The 22074-nt window shown below is 42.9% G+C and overlaps 2 protein-coding genes across 2 annotated transcripts; both read right to left on the reverse strand.

Moving 5' to 3' along the window:
- Positions 1–8516: 8516 nt before the first annotated feature.
- On the reverse strand, positions 8517–12703 carry LOC100217120 (disease resistance analog PIC11). The gene is made up of 3 exons (NM_001359620.1): positions 12217–12703; positions 9299–12114; positions 8517–8811 (listed from the first exon to the last, which is right to left on the reverse strand). Exons 2-3 carry the CDS (start codon positions 12051–12053, stop codon positions 8735–8737), a joined length of 2832 nt encoding a protein of 943 aa, NP_001346549.1. The 5' UTR covers positions 12054–12114; positions 12217–12703; the 3' UTR covers positions 8517–8734.
- Positions 12704–13569: 866 nt separating this feature from the next.
- Positions 13570–21468, reverse strand: LOC100279372 (putative SERRATE-related C2H2 zinc-finger family protein). The gene is made up of 12 exons (NM_001152388.1): positions 20981–21468; positions 20805–20890; positions 20069–20123; positions 16842–16916; positions 16680–16754; positions 16525–16572; positions 16326–16394; positions 15445–16245; positions 15304–15352; positions 14379–14614; positions 14097–14291; positions 13570–13916 (listed from the first exon to the last, which is right to left on the reverse strand). The coding sequence occupies exons 1-12, from the start codon at positions 21457–21459 to the stop codon at positions 13856–13858; spliced, it is 2229 nt and encodes a 742-aa protein (NP_001145860.1). The 5' UTR covers positions 21460–21468; the 3' UTR covers positions 13570–13855.
- Between the last annotated feature and the right edge of the window lie 606 nt (positions 21469–22074).

Raw genomic sequence — 22074 nt, forward strand, 5'->3', positions numbered from 1 at the left:
ATCAAATGCTAATACAATGGGTAGGCGATGACATAGAACAAGTACATGCTGATGTATCGGCCTGCATCGCTGTGGCCGATGCCCCTATACTCTGGACTTATGAGACTGCTACATGTCTCACAGGAGTAGATTTTTCTGATTATCAATTCATAAGTATAGATAAGAAAGGTTTCATTCCTGTAATGCTAGAGCCGATGGAGAATCGGCTAAATCCTAAATAAAGTTTAAATGATGAATACACACAAAGTTCATGAGTCTCTGGTCACGGACAGTTCGGCTTCCAAGGCCGGATGGTCTGGTCTTTCACAAAAGGGTTCGGACTTTAAGACCGAACATATATCACAGCAAAAGGACAGTATTACGGATGATTCGGTCCCCGAGACCGGAGAGTCCGCCGTCACACAAAGATCTTCTAATTCCTCTGTGGGGAACATGATAGAGGAATTCAGAGATCTTGATAAACTAGGACAGGGGTTTACATCGGCCGATCCTTTGGAGGAGATTGACATAGGAGATGGTAAAACTCCAAGGCCGACTTTCGTAAACAAGACCCTGGAGACCGATCCTAGAGATGAGATGATCGGTCTATTGAAGGAATATTCAGATTGCTTTGCTTGGAATTACACTGAGATGTCTGGATTAAGCCGAGAGATCGTAGAGCATCGGCTGCCTATTAAATCTGGTTTCAGACCTTTCAAGCAAAGAGCTAGAACATTTCGTCTAGATCTTCTCCCACGCATCAAGGACGAAATCCACCGGCTGCTAGAAGCTGATTTTATCAGACCTTGCAGATACGCAGAGTGGGTCTCCAATATTGTGCCGGTGGAGAAGAAGGAGTCAGGTAAACTTAGAGTATGCATTGATTTTCGCAATTTAAATAGAGCAACTCCTAAAGACGAATATCCCATGCCCATAGCCGACACATTAATCAATAATGCATCAGGAAATAGAATTATTAGCTTCCTTGATGGTAATGCCGGATATAATCAGATTTTCATGGCCGAAGAAGATGCGTCTAAAACGGCCTTTATATGTCCAGGCTTCATTGGTTTATTTGAGTGGGTTGTCATGACATTTGGTTTGAAAAATGCTGGTGCTACTTATCAGAGGGCTATGAATTTGATCTTCCATGAATTGTTAGGAAACACTGTGGAAGTTTACATTGATGATATTGTAGTCAAATCGGCTGAGTTTAGTTCTCATATAGCTGATTTGCGCAAAGCCTTTGATAAAATGCGTCAGTATGGTTTGAAAATGAACCCACGTAAATGTGCTTTTGGAGTGTCGGTTGGTAAGTTTTTAGGATTTGTCATACATGAACATGGTATAGAGATAGACCCTGACCGAATCAAGTCTATTCGGAATGTGGGACCTCCGACCTGTAAGGTCGAGGTACAGAGGTTTCTCGGCAAGGTGAATTATTTACGAAGGTTTATTTCTAACCTAGCTGGGAAGATTGATGTGTTCACCCCTATTCTTCGGCTTAAGAATGATGCCGAATTCGCTTGGGGGGCAGAACAGCAAGAAGCATTTGATCTCATCAAAAAATACTTATCTTCGGCTCCCGTATTAAAAGCACCACGAGCAGGAGTACCATTCCGATTATACATTGCAGCTGAGGATAAGGTCATTGGGGCTGTTCTGACACAAGAAATTGAGGGGAAGGAACATGTGGTGACATATCTAAGCCGAAGGTTGGTGGATGCTGAAACAAGGTACACTTTTATTGAAAAGTTATGCTTATGCTTGTTTTATGCATGCACCAAATGTAGATGTTATTTACTGTCTAGTCATTGCACTGTTTCTGGTCAAGCCGATGTGATCAAATACATGTTGCATAACCCAATTATGAGTGGTAGAATTGGTAAGTGGGCTTATGCACTTATAGAATATGACTTGGCCTATGAACCATTGAAATCTATGAAAGGCCAAGTCGTAGCGGATTTCATTGTAGAACATCGGGTTAATGATATTCATGAACTAGACATGTCATACCTCACTATTACTCCTTGGACTTTATATTTTGATGGATCGGTTTGCAATGAAGGGCAAGGAATTGGCATTGTGCTTGTTTCACCAAGTAATGTCTCCTTTGACTTCTCTAGCCGATTGAAAACTTATTGCACTAACAATCAAGCCGAATATGAAGCACTTTTGTTTGGTTTAGAACTTTTAAATGGTATGGGAGTAAAACATGTAAAAGCATTTGGTGATTCTCAGCTAGTCGTCCAACAGGTGTTAGAAGAATATCAATGTTTTGATGGTACTCTAAATAGTTACCTTGAGAAATGTTGGAGCATAATCCATTCTTTTGACGAATTCAATATTCGGCATATCTCTAGAGTTGAGAATCATAGAGCTAATGATTTGGCACAAGATGCATCAGGTTATCGGATAAAGAGAGGGAAATTTCACAAAACTGAAAATCTGATAACCAGTGTAGAGCCAAATTCCCAGGTCGCGGACCGTCCGCGTGATGACGCCGGACCGTCCGGGGTTACCAGAAATGTTCTCTTAATCGATTCGGCTGACAATGAAGCTGATGCAAGTGATTGAAGGACACCTATACTTAATTATTTACGAAATCTCAATATCAGGACAGATAAAAACATTCGGCGAACAGCTTTCAAGTATGTTTTGATGAGTGATGAACTTTACCGCCGAACAGTCAATGACGTCCTGCTTAAGTGCTTGGGCCCAGATGATTCTATATTAGCCATGACCGAAGTACATGAAGGAATTTGTGGTACCCATCAATCAGCTCCAAAGATGAAGTGGTTGTTGCGAAGGTCTGGTTTTTATTGGCCTAATATGATAGCTGATTGTTTCAAGTACTACAAGGGTTGCCAAGTGTGTCAAAAATTTGGCGACCTACAGTTGGTCCCTGCAGCCGAATTACATCCTATCATCAAGCCTTGGCCGTTCAGAGGATGGGGATTAGACTTTATTGGAGAAATTCATCCTTCATCATCAAAGGGGCATCGGTTCGTGTTAGTTGCCACTGACTACTTTACCAAATGGACTGAAGTCGTTGCTCTAAAAAACATGACACGCAAGGAGGTAATTGAGTTCATAACTGAGCATATTATTCATAGATTCGGCATTCCCCAGACCTTGACTACAGATCAAGGGACTTCTTTTATGTCAAAGGAGGTACGTGAATTTGCTGAATTATATAGAATTAAGTTGCTTAATTCATCTCCATACTATGCTCAGGCCAATGGACAGGCCGAGTCTAGTAATAGGACATTGATCAACTTGATAAAAAAGAAGATATCTGATAATCCTAAGCATTGGCATAAGATTTTGTCCGAAGCTTTATGGGCTCATAGAATATCTAAACATCGTGCTACTAAAGTGTCTCCTTTTGAGCTTGTCTATGGGCAGGAAGCAGTGTTGCCTGTGGAAATAGGTTTGAATGCTGTCAGGTTCGCCAGACAAAATGATCTAACTGTCATGGATTATTATAATTCAATGATGGATAATATTGATGAGGTGACCGACAAGAGGGTGATAGCTTTGGGAGCAATAGAAAAGGACAAGATCAAAGTAGCCAGGGCCTACAACAAGAAGGTCAAAGCAAAGTCATTTCAAATAGGGGACCTGGTGTGGAAGACCATCCTGCCTCTAAGGAGTAAAGACCGAAAGTTTGGTAAGTGGTCGCCAAGCTGGGAGGGTCCATATAAAGTAAAACAGGTGATGTCTGGTAATGCCTATTTATTGCAAACATTACAAGGCAAAGATCTACCCAAAGCCTTGAATGGGCGTTTCCTTAAGCAGTACCATCCTAGTATGTGGCAAGATGCCTAAGAGAACCGATGTAATCTCATCGAGTTATTTGCTTTTGGTTTGCTCAGCTCCACCAAAAGGCACGGGGCATATGTTGAGCACCAAATTGAGGTGCGGACAGTCCGGCCCTAAGGCCGGACGGTCCGCGCACGCGCAGAACAGATTAGGGTTCCGAGTTTTTCACTGCGTTTGTTGGCAAAAATCGCGGGATTTGCTCGGAGTTCTAACGATAAAGGGTCCAGCCCCCCTCCTCTATAAATAGAGAGGTCTACGGCCGATTTGTAATCATCATCAATCGAATCAAACACTTCTATTTCGCATTTTATCCTAGGAGTAGTTCTAGTCTAGTTTAGGGTTTAGCCTCTCAATCCCCAAATTCTCCGCCTCTCCTCGACTCTACGTCGATTAGAGGAGTCTAGGTCGGCCTGCCCGAGCCTAGACAACTCCTAGGATCTCTCCTCTCCGACGGGGTCCCTCCCGGGAGCGAGATCCAGGCACCGTCAGCGATCTTCCGCCGCCCCTGTGCACGCGCGGACCGTCCGGCTCTAGGGCGCGGACCGTCCGGCCGTCAGGCAGGGAACCCGAGCTCCTACACCAGGTCGCGGACCATCCGGCCCTGTGCCGCGGACCGTCCGCGCCTGACCAGAGAGCACCGCCGCCTCACGCCAGGTCGCGGACCGTCCGGCCCTGTGCCGCGGACCGTCCGTGCCTGACTAGAGAGCACCGCCGCTGGTTCTTTTGAAGTGATTGGCGCCTCCAAAAAGGCGTCAACAAGCAGCAATGATGCGAGCATGACGAAGGAAAGGACGCAGCAGACAGGTACGCGCGGAGCAGGGCAAAATAAAAGTTTTGATGCTTAAAATCATTTTTTGTTTTTGTAATTCTTGATAGGCCATTTTATCAGGGGTGTATAGTTTGAGAAGGGCATGTCAGCGAAGCCCGTTAGAATGAGGGTATCGACGAAACCCACGTTTGATGAAGTCAAAGAAGCCAGCCTGGCGGGTTCCATTTCAACAACTCTTAACTCCTTCGTTTTCCAAAGGAAAAGATTAAAGCTAGTTGTTCGGACTACTACAACTACAATCTAATTGTTCGAATTGCTGCAGCTACAATTCAGTTGTTCGAACTGCTATAGCTGTAATCCATAGAGATAAAACATTGTATAAGTAGTAGAAGCCGACATGGATTAAAACACTATTCATCAATGCCTTCCCTCCCCAAGAGCAAAATGACCAAAATGGCCGAGACCACGTCCATGTTGTGTCAGTTGGTGTGGGTTGCTGCTTCGACTGAGTGGTTGACTACTACGGTGGAGCTGTAGTTTATAATATACTAGTTGATTGCTCGTACGTTGCAACAGCTCACAATAATATCCACATAAACTATCCACCAAAAAGATTTCAAGGTTTTTTATTGATTGTCTCCGCTCTTCGCATAATATTTTTTTATAAACGCACGGGTACCATAGGCAGCAAATCAGAGACCACATCTCTCGTCTCCCCCACTTCCAATATTTCGTAGAGCAGGTGGGAAAGGGAAGAGACGGGCATACATGTTCGTTGCCGGACAAGGACACGATGAAGACCTGGACATCTGAAGGCGACATAGGTAGTATACCGCTAGATACATATAAGGAGAGAGCACGCAAGCGGGGAAAGAAGCCCAGCCGAAGCAGCTCCAAACCGAGAGGCACCTGAACCAGGCGTCAGTCCGAGAAGGGCGAGAGAAAGCGAGTGTCTTCCCAACCCTGGACCCGCCGAAGCGACACAACACCACCACCAACTCCATAGCATATGCAGACTGCTGCCACGCTACGGGCCTTGATTGTCCAATATCTCATATCTGGACTCATCATCGCCCAGATAACCTAAGTGTGGCAGGCGCCACCATGTCCTCCTCGACGATACACACAAAGAAAGGCCAAGAGCATGACTGACTCGCTCTGTACCCGCGTCGACGAGTGTCGGTCGGCTCGCGGCTGCGACTGTGGGCGGGGGCAGCAGGTTGGGGAGGAAGAACATGACGAAGGCCGGGAAGACGAACGGGATGTCCGACGACGGCGAAAACGATGGTGCACGCATGATGTGAAACGTCCTCGTGGACATGCAATAGCCACTGCGCGAGTCGGTGTCGGGGCTAGTGTCGGACGAATATGGGGAGGAGGCGCCTGCTCCTGCGCCCTCTACCGAGAATGGGGTGGTGCGGAGGTGGAGGCTTGAGGAGAGAAAAGAAGCAGGTTGGTGAACGAGGTGGTGGCAACTGAGGCGAGGACCATCATTATCGTGCGGAGGTATAGATGGCTAAATGGGTCGTGTCTGTCGAGCCGACCCGAGGCACGACCCATTTAATAGTGCCTGGGCCAACCCGGCACGAGCGTCGTGCGGTGCTTGGGTCGTAGCCTCGGCTTGTAGTGCTGGCCCGGCATGATTACTTTTTTATTTTACAAAAAAATCATATATATATATATATGTACATACAATTTATATTCTTAGCATGATGTTCTACTAGTTAGACAGCTTCGCCCAGTGTCTCCCACGCTTCTTCTATCAGGGTGTGGGTTCAAACCTCACTTCCTGCACCATTTTTTAACATTTTACGTCTGATTTAACCAAATGGCCCGACGGGCTGGCCCGGCACAGTCGGCAAGCCGGCTGCGCATAGGTGAACGGCGCCTGCTCCTGCGTCCTCTATCGAGAATGGGGTGGTACGGAGGTGGAGGCTTGAGGGGAGAGAGAAAAGAAGCAGGATGGTGAACGAGGTGGTGGCAACTGAGACGAGGATCATCATTATCGTGCGGAGGTATAGATGGCCAAATGGGTTGTGTCTGGCGAGCCGGCCCGAGACACGACCCATTTAATAGTGCCTGGGTCAACCCGGCACGATTATTTTTTTATTTTACAAAATTATATATACATATGTACAATTTATATTCAATATTATAAACACCTTAGCATGATGTTCTACTGGTTAGACAACTTCGCCTAGTGTCTCCCACGCTTCTTGTACTGCACCGTTTTTTAACACTTTACGCTGATTTAACCAAATGGCCCGACGGGTTGGCCCGACACAGTCAGCAAGCCGGCTGCGCAGAGGGGATCGACTGGTGTCGGACGAATACGGGGAGGAGGCGCCTACTCCAGCGCCCTCTACCGATAATGGGGTGGTGCGGAGGTGGAGACTTGAGGGGAGAGAGAAAAGAAGCAGGATGGTGAACGAGGTGGTGGCAACTGAGGCGAGGACCATCATTATCGTGCGGAGGTATAGATGGTCAAATAGGCCGTGTCTGGCGAGTCGGCACGAGGCACGACCCATTTAATAGTGTCTGGATCAACCCGACACGATTAATTTTTTATTTTACAAAATTATATATACATATGTATAATTTATATTTAATATTATAAACATCTTAGCATGATGTTCTACTGGTTAGACAGCTTCGCTCAGTGTTTCTTCACCCTTTTTTTAACATTTTACGCTGATTTAACCAAATGGCTTGACGGACTGGCCCGTCACAGTCGGCAGGCCGGCTACACAGAGGGGACCGACAGGTTAAATTCAAATAGATGTGAGGGGTTATTTGTAAAAAATGACGTGAAACGATCGTTGAAATTGATGCTTTAAGTATAATATAGATATAGATTAGCCATATGCCCGTTCATAGCTACGGTTTTTATATATAACATTGGATAAATTTTGTTTTAATAAATCATAAAATATATGTTTTCTATTAATTAGGTGGATGTGAATGTGGAGTCAACAACCAAGGTTCAAACACTCACTTATACATAATTTCAGCTTATTTTTTACATAAACTCTTTTATTATAGTGGTAGATAAGAGATTATAGAAGTGTGTTGATTCTAAAGAAATGTATGAGGTTTTTTTGAAAAATATTGACGCGGTACTACCATTGAAACTGGTGATTTAATATAGCGAGAAATTTAAAATTTAAAAATATTTTAATTTAAATAATAAATAAAATAGCTTATCCAAATATCTTCTAGAGGTCTTATCACTCGTGATTTTGTAAAGCACCTAGTGACCTGCTTCACAACTCTATTAAATTTTCTTGAACTGGATCACAATTTCATTAAATTTTCTGGAATTAGAGCAATCGACCAACACATCAACATAAGTAGTCCAGATTTCATCATAGGGCAAGAAATGAAATGAACCAAAGGGCATAAAACTATCCCTTCTGCATTTTGATACCCACTTGCATCCAGAAATTGCACGCGACATCCAGATTTGAACCGGGTCTAGAAATTGCACAGATCAAACAAATTGGGAGCTGATTTGAACTAACCTTGGTGTTTGTCGATTGATCATTACATAGCACCTAGCAGCATATTTTCTTTGTGGTAACCATAACTGATAAGCCACTGATAATAGCTGACAAATAGTAACTGGAAAACTCTCATAGCTGACAAATAGTAACACCAACTCAATGGTTCCACTCATAGGTTTCAACAAACAAAATAAGAAATTATTGTTGTTTTAAGATATTAGCATACGACAAGATCTAAGACGGCACAGATGGCTTCACAAACTCTCATAGGCAATAGTTATTTAGTTGGCCTGCCACTCTCAAGCACTGCATATGTGAGACTTCTGCGGTTTGTCCAAGGCGCCTCACTCCTAGAGGGATGATGCCCATTTATAAGTGAATGCACAATCTTTTAGCTTCCACATGTTTCCTTCTCCATTTTTTGATGGTGAATTCTGTTCGAATGAATCATTATTGGCAGTAGGAAACCATTCGGTAGCGAGGGCCAAAATCCATGAGTAACATATATTACACACAAAACACACTCATCTAGAGTTTTGGCACCAAGATCAACAAGTACATTTTGATGATTTTCTCACTGCTCAAGTGGTTGTCCTACAAATCAGAGACATATTTATTGCTGAAACCTCCCAATAATTTTCCAGGTTCCAGATGATCCTCATTTTCTAGGGTCATACTTAGTTACACCAGAGCCGTACTTCTTGGCAAGATGAGGCCAGAATATGAAGTTATTTACTGAAATATCAACAACGTAGTAGTTACATTTCTGTACAGCTTATAAATCTAAATATGAGTGCAGATTGCAATATCAACGAACTTGTATTTAAAATTCTGAATAACACTAAAAAAATACAGATGAGAAGTTGAGAACACATCCATAAGAAGAAGAAAAATCCACGAGGTATATTCCTTCTGAAAATTCATTCAATGTAAATAAGCATAATTTGAATTAAAAATTGGAAGGGACACGGCATACCCAAAGAAGTACTAACTATATGTTAACTCCATCCCATAACAATGAACGAGTGCAGTTCATTTATGGAATCCTTTAGGAAACTTGTATACTCTACACAGTAAGAGTTCGAATAGGACAAAGTAAGGATGAAACACTGTAAATACCTAGTTCATTGATAAGCTTTGCAAATAGTTTTTTTAGACATGAGTTTTTTCTTAGGTTTTAAACTGATCATTCGTATTTGTTTTAAATTGATGTGGAGATTACCTGCTTCAGGATCACTGGAGTCAAAAATATGGATGTTGGGAACATGCTGAACAATGTGCGCGTCACTTCCTCGCAGGCTTTCAACTAACTCCTTTGGCATATCAGTCAGGATCATCTGACGGAGTGTTCTAATATACTTGATACCCTTAGGAACTAGCCTCATATTCCTTAAACCAACAAGTTCCAGATGATGCAGGCCCATCATTGTTCCATCCTCTATCTCAATCCGAGTCAGATGTTCCATATCAGCAATGTGCAGAGATTTGAGATTGGGGAACCATCCAGCACAAAAAGATAGATATTCCCCACAATATGCCCCGAAGAACCACACATCGACTAGAGTTAGCATGTAAGAAAAGGAGCTTATAGGGTCCTTATTCAGACCAGACCAGTCCATTTTTAACTGTGTTAGCTTCTCAAACTTGTTGAATATCGATGGGAGCACGCCTCCCTTCATCTTTCCTGCCAGCCAGAACAACTTAAGGTTAGGTAAGGGCCTCAGCATTCTCAAATCAAGAATCTCATCCATATCAGATGCAAAAATAATCAGGACACTCAGGTTAGGCATTTTTGTCAGGGAGTTCCATAGCTCTGCGATATAGCTTTGCCGCACATTCATTATAGTCAAGCTTCTCATAAGAGTCAAATTTCCCAACTGTGAAACCAAATCTTCATTAGCTGAAACCGTATGTAAAGATTGAAGATTCTTTAGGCCACAAATGTTGCCAGGAATTTTTGTAGCACTGAAGCAATTCAGTGATCTTTCTTGAAGATCATGGACCGCAGCAACATGTAAATGGCGTAAATTAGTTAGCGTAGTTATTTCAAATGGCAACTCCTCCACGCAGGTGAACCTCAGATCTAAAACTTGAAGGTGCATGAGTTTTCTGAATGATGCCGGTATCTGCTTGACTTTTGTGTACGAAATATCCAGATAACGCAAGTTATACAGTTCTGTGACCCCGCACGGCATTTGTTCAATATTAGTAAATCTTAGGCCTAAGACCCTCAGCAGTCTGAAACGTGATGAGACATCATTTATCCAGGAAGACGGTACTAAATTGTCAAATAAAATGAATGATCGAAGATGTGAATTTGCTAAAGAGTTTTGAGAATCTGCACTTTTTTGGATGCACAAGCGGCGCGCATCATGGGAAACTTGGGTTGTACCAACATGGCCATGTATCACCGCGAACTTTTCCTTTTCAGCGGTTATTGAGGTCACTTCCCGCACAAGATCATGCATAACAAACGTTCTTGGCCTTCCGCTTGCATTTCTTTCTATGACCTGAAGAAGAGAACGGTGAGTTAGCTCTGCAAGGTAATGCTCAGCAACTTCCTCCATTGTTGTCCCATCCCCTCTCTCATCCACAAGACCTTCCGCAATCCATAACTTGGCTATCTGTTTTCTTTTAATAAAGTGATCTTCAGGAAATAGGCTGCAGTATAGAAAGCAGCTCCTCAGATGACTTGGGAGATCATCCAAGCTCAGATTCAAGACAGTAGAGATCCAGCTTAGCTCTGAATTGTTAGCTAACTGCCAATTAAGTTGGTTGTAGAAAAATGCCCACTCCCATTCATCTAATCCATGGCATGATAGAATCCTTCCGATGGCTATGATAGCCAATGGCAATCCTTGACACTTATCAACGACTTTCTCCACCAAAGACGTGAGATTCTTAGGGCATATGTTGCCCTCCAATGCAAAAAATGCTTTTTTGCAGAAGAGTTCCCATGATTCAGCATAGTTAAGAGTTTTAAGTTCAATTACATGACTGTGAACTGCCAAAGAATACACATCTTTTCTCCGGGTTGTTATCAGCACTTTACTTCCACAATTGTTTCTGGCAAATGCATAGTTCAGAAACAACCAAGCATCTTTATCCCATACATCATCCAAGACAATAAAATATTTTTTGTCCCGCAAATAGTTCTGTATCATCTCAACTAATCTCATGCGACTCATGGTCATGAAGCCACTTGCCAAACTTGCTCTCTGCTCTATTAACTGGTTCATGATTTCTCTCAGAAGCTCTTCAGCTTGGTAAGTCTGAGATACCGTGACCCATGCATGGCAATCAAAAGTTCTCCTGATCTTTTGGTTCTTGTAGACACTGCTTGCAACAGTAGTTTTACCTAGACCACCCATACCAAAGATGGCTATCAGAGTTCGGTCCTGATTCTCCTCAAGCAGCCACTGTGTCAGTCTCTCGATTTCCTCGCCATGCCCTACTATTTCAGAATCATCAGTTAGGTAAGCAAAATCTGACGCAGAGAACTGATTGGATTGCTGTAACTTGCTACCCCTGTCTTGTTCGCCTACCGAAATCCCATACCGGCTCCTCATTTCGGACAGCCTCCGGACCCGAGCTTCCACTTGACTGATCCGGATCGGTAGCTTCTGCCACGCTGCAAAGTTCTTCACCTGATGGAACTTTCTCTTGAAGAAGCTGCTTGCATCCATGGCTTGCGTGGTAAGGTAAGCATACTCGTCAACGATATCTTCTACCTCATGGGCGACATCTCTAACCTGGTCCAACCATGCGCCGAACGCCTTGTCACCGGCCTTCTGCGCCCGGACCTGCCCGATAAAGGCCTGCAGGACCAAGAGCTCGCCCTCGGTTTGTCGCATGCCATGCTCAAAATCTGTCAAGATGGGCGCTGCCTCGACCACGTCCGTGCCAATCTTCACCAGCGCGCCTTCTCCCAGGGAAAGGGCAACTTTCCTGAGAACAACAAACAGCGCGTCTGCCATATTCGCTGACTTCTCCTTACTGCTGTATGGTATATTTCCAACCAAGAATCAAGAGATAACCCTGCAACAGTTTGAAGCACACAAACGGTAGATTAGTCGAAACATCACATGGATTTTTGCTGGAAACGGAAGTAAGATGAGGTAACATGAGATGGTAACTAACAAGAAAAACAGCCGCCGCGCGCGCTGTCCGACTAGCAACAGGAGACTTCGGGTTTCATCAGTGTGTGAGGGGAAAGAACGAGGTTCAATAGCTAACACCAGCAGCCGAATTCATCAGGAAAACAACAAGGACGCTGGATCAACTGCCCAGGATTTGGCATTGCCCGATGCCTATAGGATGCTCGACGAATTGGTCACATGACAGATGGCAGCGTACAAGAAGGCACATAAGCTCCTGGCCTCCTGCTGCTCCTACGGGTTGATAACACTAATCGCAAGCGCGCGAGACATGAGGGGCAATCTATCTACAATATCTGCCTGTACGGTTGGTATCATAGCTCGGGGAGGGGGCGGGGGCTTGGAGAAACAAGGAAAGAAAGCGTGCGGACTTAGCTAGCCAGACGAGAACCAATGGAGAAAAAGCCGGCAAATAAATAAGACCAAGGCAATAGATAGTTAAGAAGGCCAAATAACAGTCTTTCAAATAATAGCATTACAAATATACTTTTAGGGATGTAAATAGTAGAGATATTATTCTTTGGTATTCAAATTCGATCCATTTAAAAAAGGCCGATCGATACTTTGTATCCACTCTTTATCATTCGTATTCTTAAAGTTGCCTATTTAAGATGTTATTCATTTAAATTTTATCTCAACTTAATAATATTTATATCCGATCCGAATTCAAAAAGAAATATAAAAACAAATATGAAACAAGTATTATCCGTCTACGTCTGATCTGATTACACCCCTTATATTTTGGATTTGATCGTAGCATCACTTGATTTTTTTTGTTTCTAAATATACATCTAGTTTTAGATAAAAATGATTTAAATAGAAATAAATATAAAACAACAACCATTCACGTATTAGAAATGAATAAGAAAAACAACTAACCACGTATTTAAACTTTGATTTATTCTTCCAAAGAATTTCGACTCATAGTTTATACTTGTTGAGTTTTGACTTTAGCATACGCTTACTGAATTAGCTTTGAGTAGAAATAAATAAATGTAAAGCAATAATTGTCCACGTATCTAAACTTTAGTTAGAAATGAATGAAAAAACAACACTTGTTGAGTTTTAACTTTAGCCTACACTTAATTGGAAGACTGTTGTTGTTGTCACATGCTTTTTCTTTCTACATTTTTTACAACAAACAAATCATGCACGTTCATGGGTACTACACACTTTCGCTACACTGCCAATACCTGAGTCCAGATATTGCGAGTTGATAAGAATTTTGACCTTATTGTTTGTAAACCGTTCAACACCCAGTACCAAGTCTTCGTTCTGACTTCTGACGAAGTCACGGATTGCAGCAAATGTTCAAGGGGCATTGCAGACTGCAACAAGGTGGCGAAGTACGTATCTCTCACTACAACCACCCCACCCAGGTTCCAAACAGACGCCTATTTATTACAGCACTGTGTCAAAAAAAAGTTGGACAAGAACTGTAGCAACCGCAGTGCATCCACAGAGTATTCAAGTTACAACAGAATCTAACAGACTACAGGTGACCCAAAAATTGGTTTAATTGAACATAACCTTCCATCTTTTGCCTTCATAAAGAGAAAAAAGCCCAATTCACCAATGGGGGAACGGGAAACTTGACTACGGGTATCTGGAGGTGCTGGACCCTACAAGCTTCTGTAGTCAAGGACAGTGACTTCCTCATCAGGAGCATCGAGGTCGTTATAACTGCAACCAAAGCCAGGTATGAGTTGCATTTTGTTGCCAAAAAAAATCCCACTAAAAACTACAGCGACATTTTTTAAAGTTCATCCAAAAAAGAATAATTAGCCTTCGCAGCAACAAAATTGCATGAACATCAGAGCACCCAAACATGAGGAAAACAAGATTCTGAAACTGGGGGTAAACCTTCTCAGGCGGCGAGGATCATGGCGGAAATTTGGAGGCATAGCTATAATCGGTGCTGGGCCACCCATCATTGGCCCAAGCATTCCAGCATTGCCATGTGGTGCGCCATTTGGTTCAAAAGGAGGAGGTGGCCCTTGCTCTCTCAGCATATGCATCGCTATCTCTGGAGGTGCAGGAACAAATGGGCCCAAGGGACTGAAAACAATAGCAGCCACAGTAGTTAGCACTTAGCAGTCCCTAATTGCAATTGAAATATGCTGAAATGCATGCCTTTCCACTTACCCAGCACCAGGTACTGGCATCAATATCGGTGGAGCTGGGAATTCAGCAACAAAAGGAGCATTCGAGGGCCGTCCGCGGAAACCATCAAACATCTGATCATCAGGCCCATCACGGCTTGGAGAGTGGTCACCTCTACCATACCTGACTCCATCTCTATCAGCTTTATCATGGTCTCTGTTACTGCCACGGTCAAATTTCAGACGACTGTCCATGCTAGGTCTCCGTCTTCCTCTGTCCTGAAAATAAGAAGTTGGGTCAGGTATTAAGATGTCGGCCCAATTCACCCTTCAATAAGAATCAAATTTGGCAGCAGTCTCCTGTATTAGATACATTTTGTTAGCAGCACATCTACTAAACATACAAAAATATAATGATCCAAATTTGAATTCCCGTGTTTTTAACAGAAGATCCCAAAAAGGCAGACTGTTGACAACTCATTAATTGACTATCCAGCTACGTTATTTTGCGAGATATAATAATTCCACCCAGGCTGCTAAAGGCTAAGCCATCATATACTCCCTCACCCAAGCAAGTAAGCAGTCAGCCATTCATTCAAAATCCACAACATGCAGACACGTCAGCCACATCCCTAAGGACATAATGCTTTGCCCTAAAAAATTGGCAATGTTATGGCACTAGAGATCTGATCCAATGGATCAGTAATAACAAAAAGACATAAACAATACAATGTTCGTCACCAAAAGAAAAAGAAAAGAAAGCTCCTAACATAAATTAAGTTGAATGAAATCAAAATGACACATAAAATAATTAATTATAGGTGAAGCAGAGAAATAGATTTACAGAATATCCCCCAGAGAAGAAGTGTGTTAATCATTATGACCAGACACATGGTATGTCAGAATAATGCTATAATTTGTAGATTAGAATTTTATTAAAGCAAGAATGTGAAGTGTGTTATCCTTACTGGTGCAGACTGTTGCATCACTGGGGTTCCACCTGGTGCGTTAGGATCACTGTTTAAAAATGAAAGGTCTAGATAAGTATCACCTCCTAAACGTCAATGATACTGTTCTTTAGCTGTAAATAGAGCATCACATAAACGTACTTCATGTAATTTTGAAAATAAAGATCCTCTCGAACTTTTGACGTTGACTCTAATACAAGGTCTGGATGCTTGAGCTTCAAATGCTTGTGAACAAACTCAGGAGCATGAAAAAGCTTTGTACAGCCCTTGGCTCCACAGCCATATTTCCATCCATACTTTTCATCCCTGATTTTCCTGACAAGAGGTTCTAAAACTTCAGCAGCTGCTGCATCAATTTTGTCCTTGGCAGTAAGTATGACCAGCTGGTCCTGACCATTCAGTCTTTCCTGCCAGAAAGTATCCAGCTTCTTCTCCCAATCAGCAGAACTGACATCAGATGTGCTAGAAGTCTTACTGTCTACTCTCACGTGACGAAGGCCCTTGGCCTCATGCGACTCTGATGTGCCATAGTAATCAACACCATGAATACGCCACAAATAGGTAAGAATAGTGTCTAGGAGCTCAACGCCTTCCAGGCCTTTGACAGTCGTTAAACCTCTGATTATAACTATAGGCCCCATAGATCCTATGTGTGATTTGTCTACATCTGACTTGTCATGATCACCACTTGACAGTACATTGCCATCAATGCCCTTCTCAGCATCAAGCTTACGCACGAGAGCTAGAGTTTGCTCTATGTCAGCTTGGACTCGACGTGATTCAGAACTAACTGGATGAGCCTTGGGGGCACCAGAAAGAGAATCAGTTGCTTTTGAGGAATCTTTGCCATGCTTTCTTCTCTTGTCATTGTCCATGTCATCCTCAGAATTTCCATCACTACCACCTAGTTTACTTGCTGCACCGGCAGTTATTCCAGGGCCTCTGTTCAGCAGGATATCAATATATAAACAGCCCATCCATAAAAAGGCATCATGACACTAGCAATGTGAAAATAAACTCACAGGTCCAGAGTTCCATTCTGCAAATCAAGAAAGAAATCCTTTGCTATAACCTTGCAACGTTCATTCCTCCTGCATAAACCGACAATAATTAATATGAGCTGGAAGGAGACCATTCAATGCAGTAATGGACACCTTTGTACTAGAGCATATAAGGTCCTAGATATTACAAGACCAAAGTCCACACAGAATGCAACTCCACCTTTCGATAACAGACAACAAGTTAGTTGGGTGGTACTTGTCTTTTAACCTGCAAGTGTAAGCAAACAAAAAGACAAATAAGTGAATGAACCATATGCAACTCCTGCATACCTAAAGAGCACAATTAGTGTCTGAATAAAATCTCTTGGAACGTACCAATCTTCATTCTTGTGGAGATCAAAATAAGCACGTTTCTGAGTAGTGATATACTCAGTTCTATACTCTTGGTACCTGGGTAACACAGCACAAAAGTTGTTAAGAAACACAATGGGGCACATGTATTATATTTCTCAAAGTGTTCTTTTGTTATTGGCTTACCTGCGTTCAGCTTCACTTGGTGAAATATCATCCTCAAGAACTTGCATGAACTGTTTGTATGTCATCAAACCTTCCCTGGAAAGAGTCATAATTAATAAGATCACAAAAGCATGTTGTCACAAACTCAAACTATGTTCTAATATTTCTGTTTGGAATGTTAGAATGGATAGCTCCAGAAACTTAAACAAATCAGAAGATTATACAAAATTGAGTGCTCATAAATATTCATAAAAAATGTATGAGTAAGAATTTGGTATGCAACTGTAGTCTTCAGTAACAATCACTGATTTGTTTCATTTGGATTAGGTCAGACATCTGATCAAATGAATACCTCCTGGACTCCCTGGGGGGTATGCTGTAAGCCTGTCCAAACCCAAGAGTATCAGAGTAAGAAAGCTTTTATTTGTTTCATTGTTGTTCATTTGTGAAGTTAGCATGCTTCCACATGCACATGGAGTTCATATGAGGTCTTCAACCCAGATTGCCAGAGTGCTTTTATGCACACTGAGCGAGAATTGTTTAGACGGTAAGGATCCCAATCAAAATATAATTGAGCCTTCCTAATTCCAACAGTAGACACTAAGGTGTTGTTTGGTTCACGAAATGTAACGTAAATGGCAACGGTAATGATTCACACTCGAGTACAAGGTTATTAAAACGATAAAACGTTGGAACGCTCATGGGTGAAATTTTGACTTTTAAACGTTTAAACTTTGTTTAAACGTAGTTTTAAACAACATAGGAAAAATACCAATACATCATAATTTCAGACAATAATATGAAGTTAAATACCAAAACAGAGAGGTTACTGGCTTACCAAAACTTCACCCAAGAGTTGGATTGAACCCCAAAAGTAACTAATAGACTGGGCTCAAAAGTAGCTAATAGTCTAAAATGCATAAAACACTGCGTTTTACAGTTTAGAACGCCAAAACGCTAAAACGTGGTTTCAACCTCTAATTAGAGTTTTGACGTTTAAACGTAGTTTTAATAACACTGCTCGAGTACCAGTAATAACAAGTTTGAATAGGCCGGTGTTAGTTCCTAGTGTGGTATCTGATTACGGTTGGACCTAAACAAACATGATCTATCGTTATTATCTAACGTTATTAGTTACCCATCACGTTACAAATATGTGAACCAAACGGCACCTAAGGTTTATTGAACACAGGCACACGATGGTATTTTGTATCTTATTTATTTATTGTAGTGGAAAAGAATTCTCTTTATTTTTCATTTGATAAAAACGGGCAGCCGGTGCATGTACTCCCGCTTGCGCGGAGTCCGAGGAAGGGTCAGACCCATTTGGGTCTATAGTACACAGTGTTTCCCTGCATTTGCAAGAGGCTGTTTCCATGATTCATACCCGCGACCTCCTGATCACAAGGCAGCAGCTTTACCACTGCGCCAAGCCTCCCCTTTTCTCATATGATGTTAAAGAATTTCAAAGAGGTGAGTAAAATGGGGCATCATCTCATTTTGCATATGATTCATTGGTCGCTAAAATTAAAGATGGGTGAAATAGGAGGGAAAAAATGAAATTGCATAGGTGGCAGGATAAAACAAATTTAATCGGGGGCAGTGATCTGTGCTTTTCCTTTAAGTTAGCACAAGCATGAACATACAAAATATTAAATAAGGACAGAGAAAGTATAAATCAACTCTCAACAGCATGCAAAATTATCAGGCAGTTCATTTTTAAGAGAAAATGACCTGTAATGACCCATGCTATATTAGGAATAAGAATCATGCATGTCCCTCCTCTAAAGCGGGGTCCCCTGTTTTCAAGTCGGCGACTAGTCGTCGGGTCGGCCCTGGGATCTCGACTGGTGAGGTCGGCTCGACTTTTCTGGCAAGTCGGGCGACTTGGAAACGACTGGAAATTCTCAGTCGACTAGTCGTCGACTTGGTCTGGCAAGTCGGCCGACTTGTGTCCCAGTTCGGCCCAAGCAGCCCAAAGGCCCATTATACAACATAAACCCTACCTCCAACATCTCTGGCCGCCTCCAGCCCCTCCTCTACACGCCGCCCACCTCTGGCCGCCTGCAACCCCTCCTCTGCATGCCGCCCCTCCTCTGGCCGCCACCCCTCCTCTGCACGCCGCCCCTCATCTGCACTGGTGAGTCCTGCTCCCCTCCCCCGCCCTCACAACAAGCTCTAGGGAGATGGAAGATTCTATTTGATTTCCAATTTGAACTATTAACTATATGTCTATATATGGCTGTTATGACTTATGAGTTTATGACTAATCACTTATGTGGCTGATTTGGTTCAGTTTGAGGCTTCAAATGAGGTAAGCCTTGCTGTTTATTTCAGTTTCATTCAATTTCAGGCTTCAAATGAGGTAAAACATGCCCTTTCTTCATATATAAATGCTATATTGTCTATATGAAGCCATTATATAGGCAAAACAGCCACTATATTGGCAAGTCGGCGACTAGTCGACTGACTTACCGACTAGTCACCAAGTCGGTACCTTGACAGCTTGACTCGACTTATCGAGTTGAAAACCTTGGCAGGGTCATCAATGAGTAGGAGCTTCATTGCAGTAATACAGAAACCAGGAACCAATATTGTTCAGAAGTATAAATTTCTTAAGTGTTATGAATTGTTAATTTAAGGAATTGCCAGTATAAATGTATGCATAATGTGATATGCTGGGAAAAAACTGTGAATGGTCTCATATTACATTGTGAAGAAAAGAGCGCTTGTGAGTTCCAAACGAAGCCTCTGCCAATTGATTGTTAACGGATAGAGAATGTTCTCATCAGATTCTCCATTTGACTGCATCCGAAACATATATGGATTCTGCTTTCGAGTATATAGCTGCATCTCAATATATACATATACTAGTGGTATACTGGAGGAAGCTATTTGTTGTAGCAGCACAAACTGTAAAGAGAGCAGAAGGCTTGCTGGTGGTGGGTAACAAGAGTAATTAGGTTGTGGTAGACAGAAACTTTGGCCTGATAAATCATCCACATCTTTTGCTTCCGAACATCAAATATGGGGAATTTTCTGAGAAGATTCTCTACCCGTTAACAATGCATAGAGCACTTGACAATATGAGCTTGATTTGAATTCTCCACAAGCAGTGATGAGTTCTGATGACTCTTATATACAGTGATAGCAACCAATACCCCGCAAGACAAAATTTTGAAGTGGCTCATAACGAAGATTCAAAAAAGCAAACAAAAAAAATCTGTCATTAGTTACATCATCAGTACCTTTGGGTGACCCCTGGACCATCATTGGCCGCTCCGTACCCCGAATCAGGCCAATCTGGGTACAGAAGTTGCATGTCAAGTGATTGTCATAAATCATAAACAAATAACAAGTCATTCGTCACAAGTTATTTGTCGCCAGACATAAAACTAAAGAACAGCCATTTTATATAGAAGCAGAGAACATATAGCTACTTAAGTTGAGAAGGTTCATGTGATCAACATTGTACTGTAAGGTCACAGCAAGAACAAACGAACTACTCCCTCTGGTCCGTTTTCTAATGCACGAATAGATGGATTGCACATACCAAAGAGGAAATTAATCCAGCCCTTTGATGCCATGCCAAGGTGCCCGTATTAATTGGATTTGGTTCCATACTATGCATGCGGTTCCAGTGATGCTTCACAAAAAGTAATATACAGCTAGCTGGCGCCTTCCTATCCGTCAAGGACTCAAGGCCACATGTAACGCTTGCTTCAAAACTGGTATGTGTGTTAAATCACCAGTGCTAGTTGCTTGGACTCCTGTGCACCGACATCTTGGAATAACCACATGTCTTTACCAGACTTCAGGAAAAACACAAGAATGCTGGAGAGACTAGGGAGTAACAACTAGTACACGAAGATCTCCATCTTTTTCAATTTTAAATTTATATTCACATTTGTTACTTTAGATCTTCTATTACCAAGATTATTAATATATTCCTACAACTGAACTTTGCATGAGAAGAGTCCTCACCTGGAGCACGGTTCAGATATCTGCCCTGGTTCCTGTCATCTTCATACCCACCTCTGCCGCCACCTCGCTCATGGTCATAACCTCGCCTGAACAACCACACGGTAAGCACACATACCACCTGCAAAAACTTTCCGTGCACAGAAACCCCGACGGACGATTGAGCCAAAGCCCCTCACCTCCTATCATCGTACCCGTAACGCGGCGGGCTCCCGCGGCCCCCGCGGCGGTCGTACCCGTCGTCCCTCCGCGACCGCTTGAATGGCGGCGACGGGGATCTCCTGGACGGCGAGTGGCGGCGGCTGCCCCGGTACGGCGGCGGGCTGGGGCTGCTCCCGCCCCGCCCTCCGCCGCTGCGGTGGTCCCGATACCTTTGGGGCCGGGACGAACCCAGCGGAGGCGGCGGCGGCGGCGGCGGAGAGCGACTCCGCTTCCGGCTCGCCGCCGGGGGGCCCCCGGGTGGAGGCGGGGGCAGCTGCGGCGAGCGGTCCTCCGGGCTATCCGGGGGAGGTGGCGGCGGACGGCGCGCGCGCGGCGCGTCGGAGGCCGGGTCAAGCACATCGGCCATTCGCGCGGTGGGGCTAGGGTTTGAGCGAGTAATTGGGGACGGAAGCCGGCGGGGACTGATACACGAGATAGTAGATGACGGAAGCATCATGAAATCTGGTGTTAGGAACGGCAGAGATTGACCGATGTATACGTGTACAGTTTAAGAACAATCACGATTTTAGGACAACTTCCCTAATACCGTTGGATGTATATATTAGACCACAGAATTATGAATTGGAATCAACTTTCCAAGATTATGGGGGTGTTTGGTTAGAGGGACTAAAGATTAGTCTCTAGTTTTTAGTCTCATTTAGTCCTTTTTTTTGCCAAACACTAGGACTAAAATATGGACTAAAATGATTTAGTCTTTAGTCCTTCACATAGGTGCTAAAGGAGACTAAAAGCCCACGTGAGTGTATTCCAAGAGCATTTAAGTCTTTGGACAATGTATTTAATGACTTTAGAACCTATTTAGTCCCTAAAACCAAACAAGTAGGGACTAAAGTTTAGTCCTAAGACTAAAGTTTAGTCCTAAGACTAAATGAAACCAAACATGGCCTATGTTGTTTGTTTGCACATGAAAATAAGATTTGGAATCAGATACTCAATTCTTGTCTTTTCAAATACAGAGCATCACCCCTATGTATTGAGTGGAATTGGACCACACAATTCTAAACTCCAATTCGGTGGCATCCAAACAATTGAATTGAAATTTGGTGACATC

Source organism: Zea mays, chromosome 5 (genome assembly GCF_902167145.1).
Source record: "Zea mays cultivar B73 chromosome 5, Zm-B73-REFERENCE-NAM-5.0, whole genome shotgun sequence".
Lineage (NCBI taxonomy): Eukaryota > Viridiplantae > Streptophyta > Magnoliopsida > Poales > Poaceae > Zea > Zea mays.

Bases quoted from the DNA above. Each gene is read 5' to 3' on its own strand.
- LOC100217120 (NM_001359620.1), bottom strand. From the start codon at position 12,053: ATGGCAGACGCGCTGTTTGTTGTTCTCAGGAAAGTTGCCCTTTCCCTG. The intron at 8,812-9,298 runs GTAATCTCCACA...TTGATATTTCAG, and splicing joins CTCCAGTGATCCTGAAGCAG to TAAATAACTTCATATTCTGG.
- LOC100279372 (NM_001152388.1), bottom strand. From the start codon at position 21,459: ATGATGCTTCCGTCATCTACTATCTCGTGTATCAGTCCCCGCCGGCTT. The intron at 16,246-16,325 runs GTGAGTTTATTT...CCTGCTGAACAG, and splicing joins CAGAATGGAACTCTGGACCT to AGGCCCTGGAATAACTGCCG. The intron at 14,292-14,378 runs GTAAGTGGAAAG...TATTGTTTTCAG, and splicing joins ATGCCAGTACCTGGTGCTGG to TCCCTTGGGCCCATTTGTTC.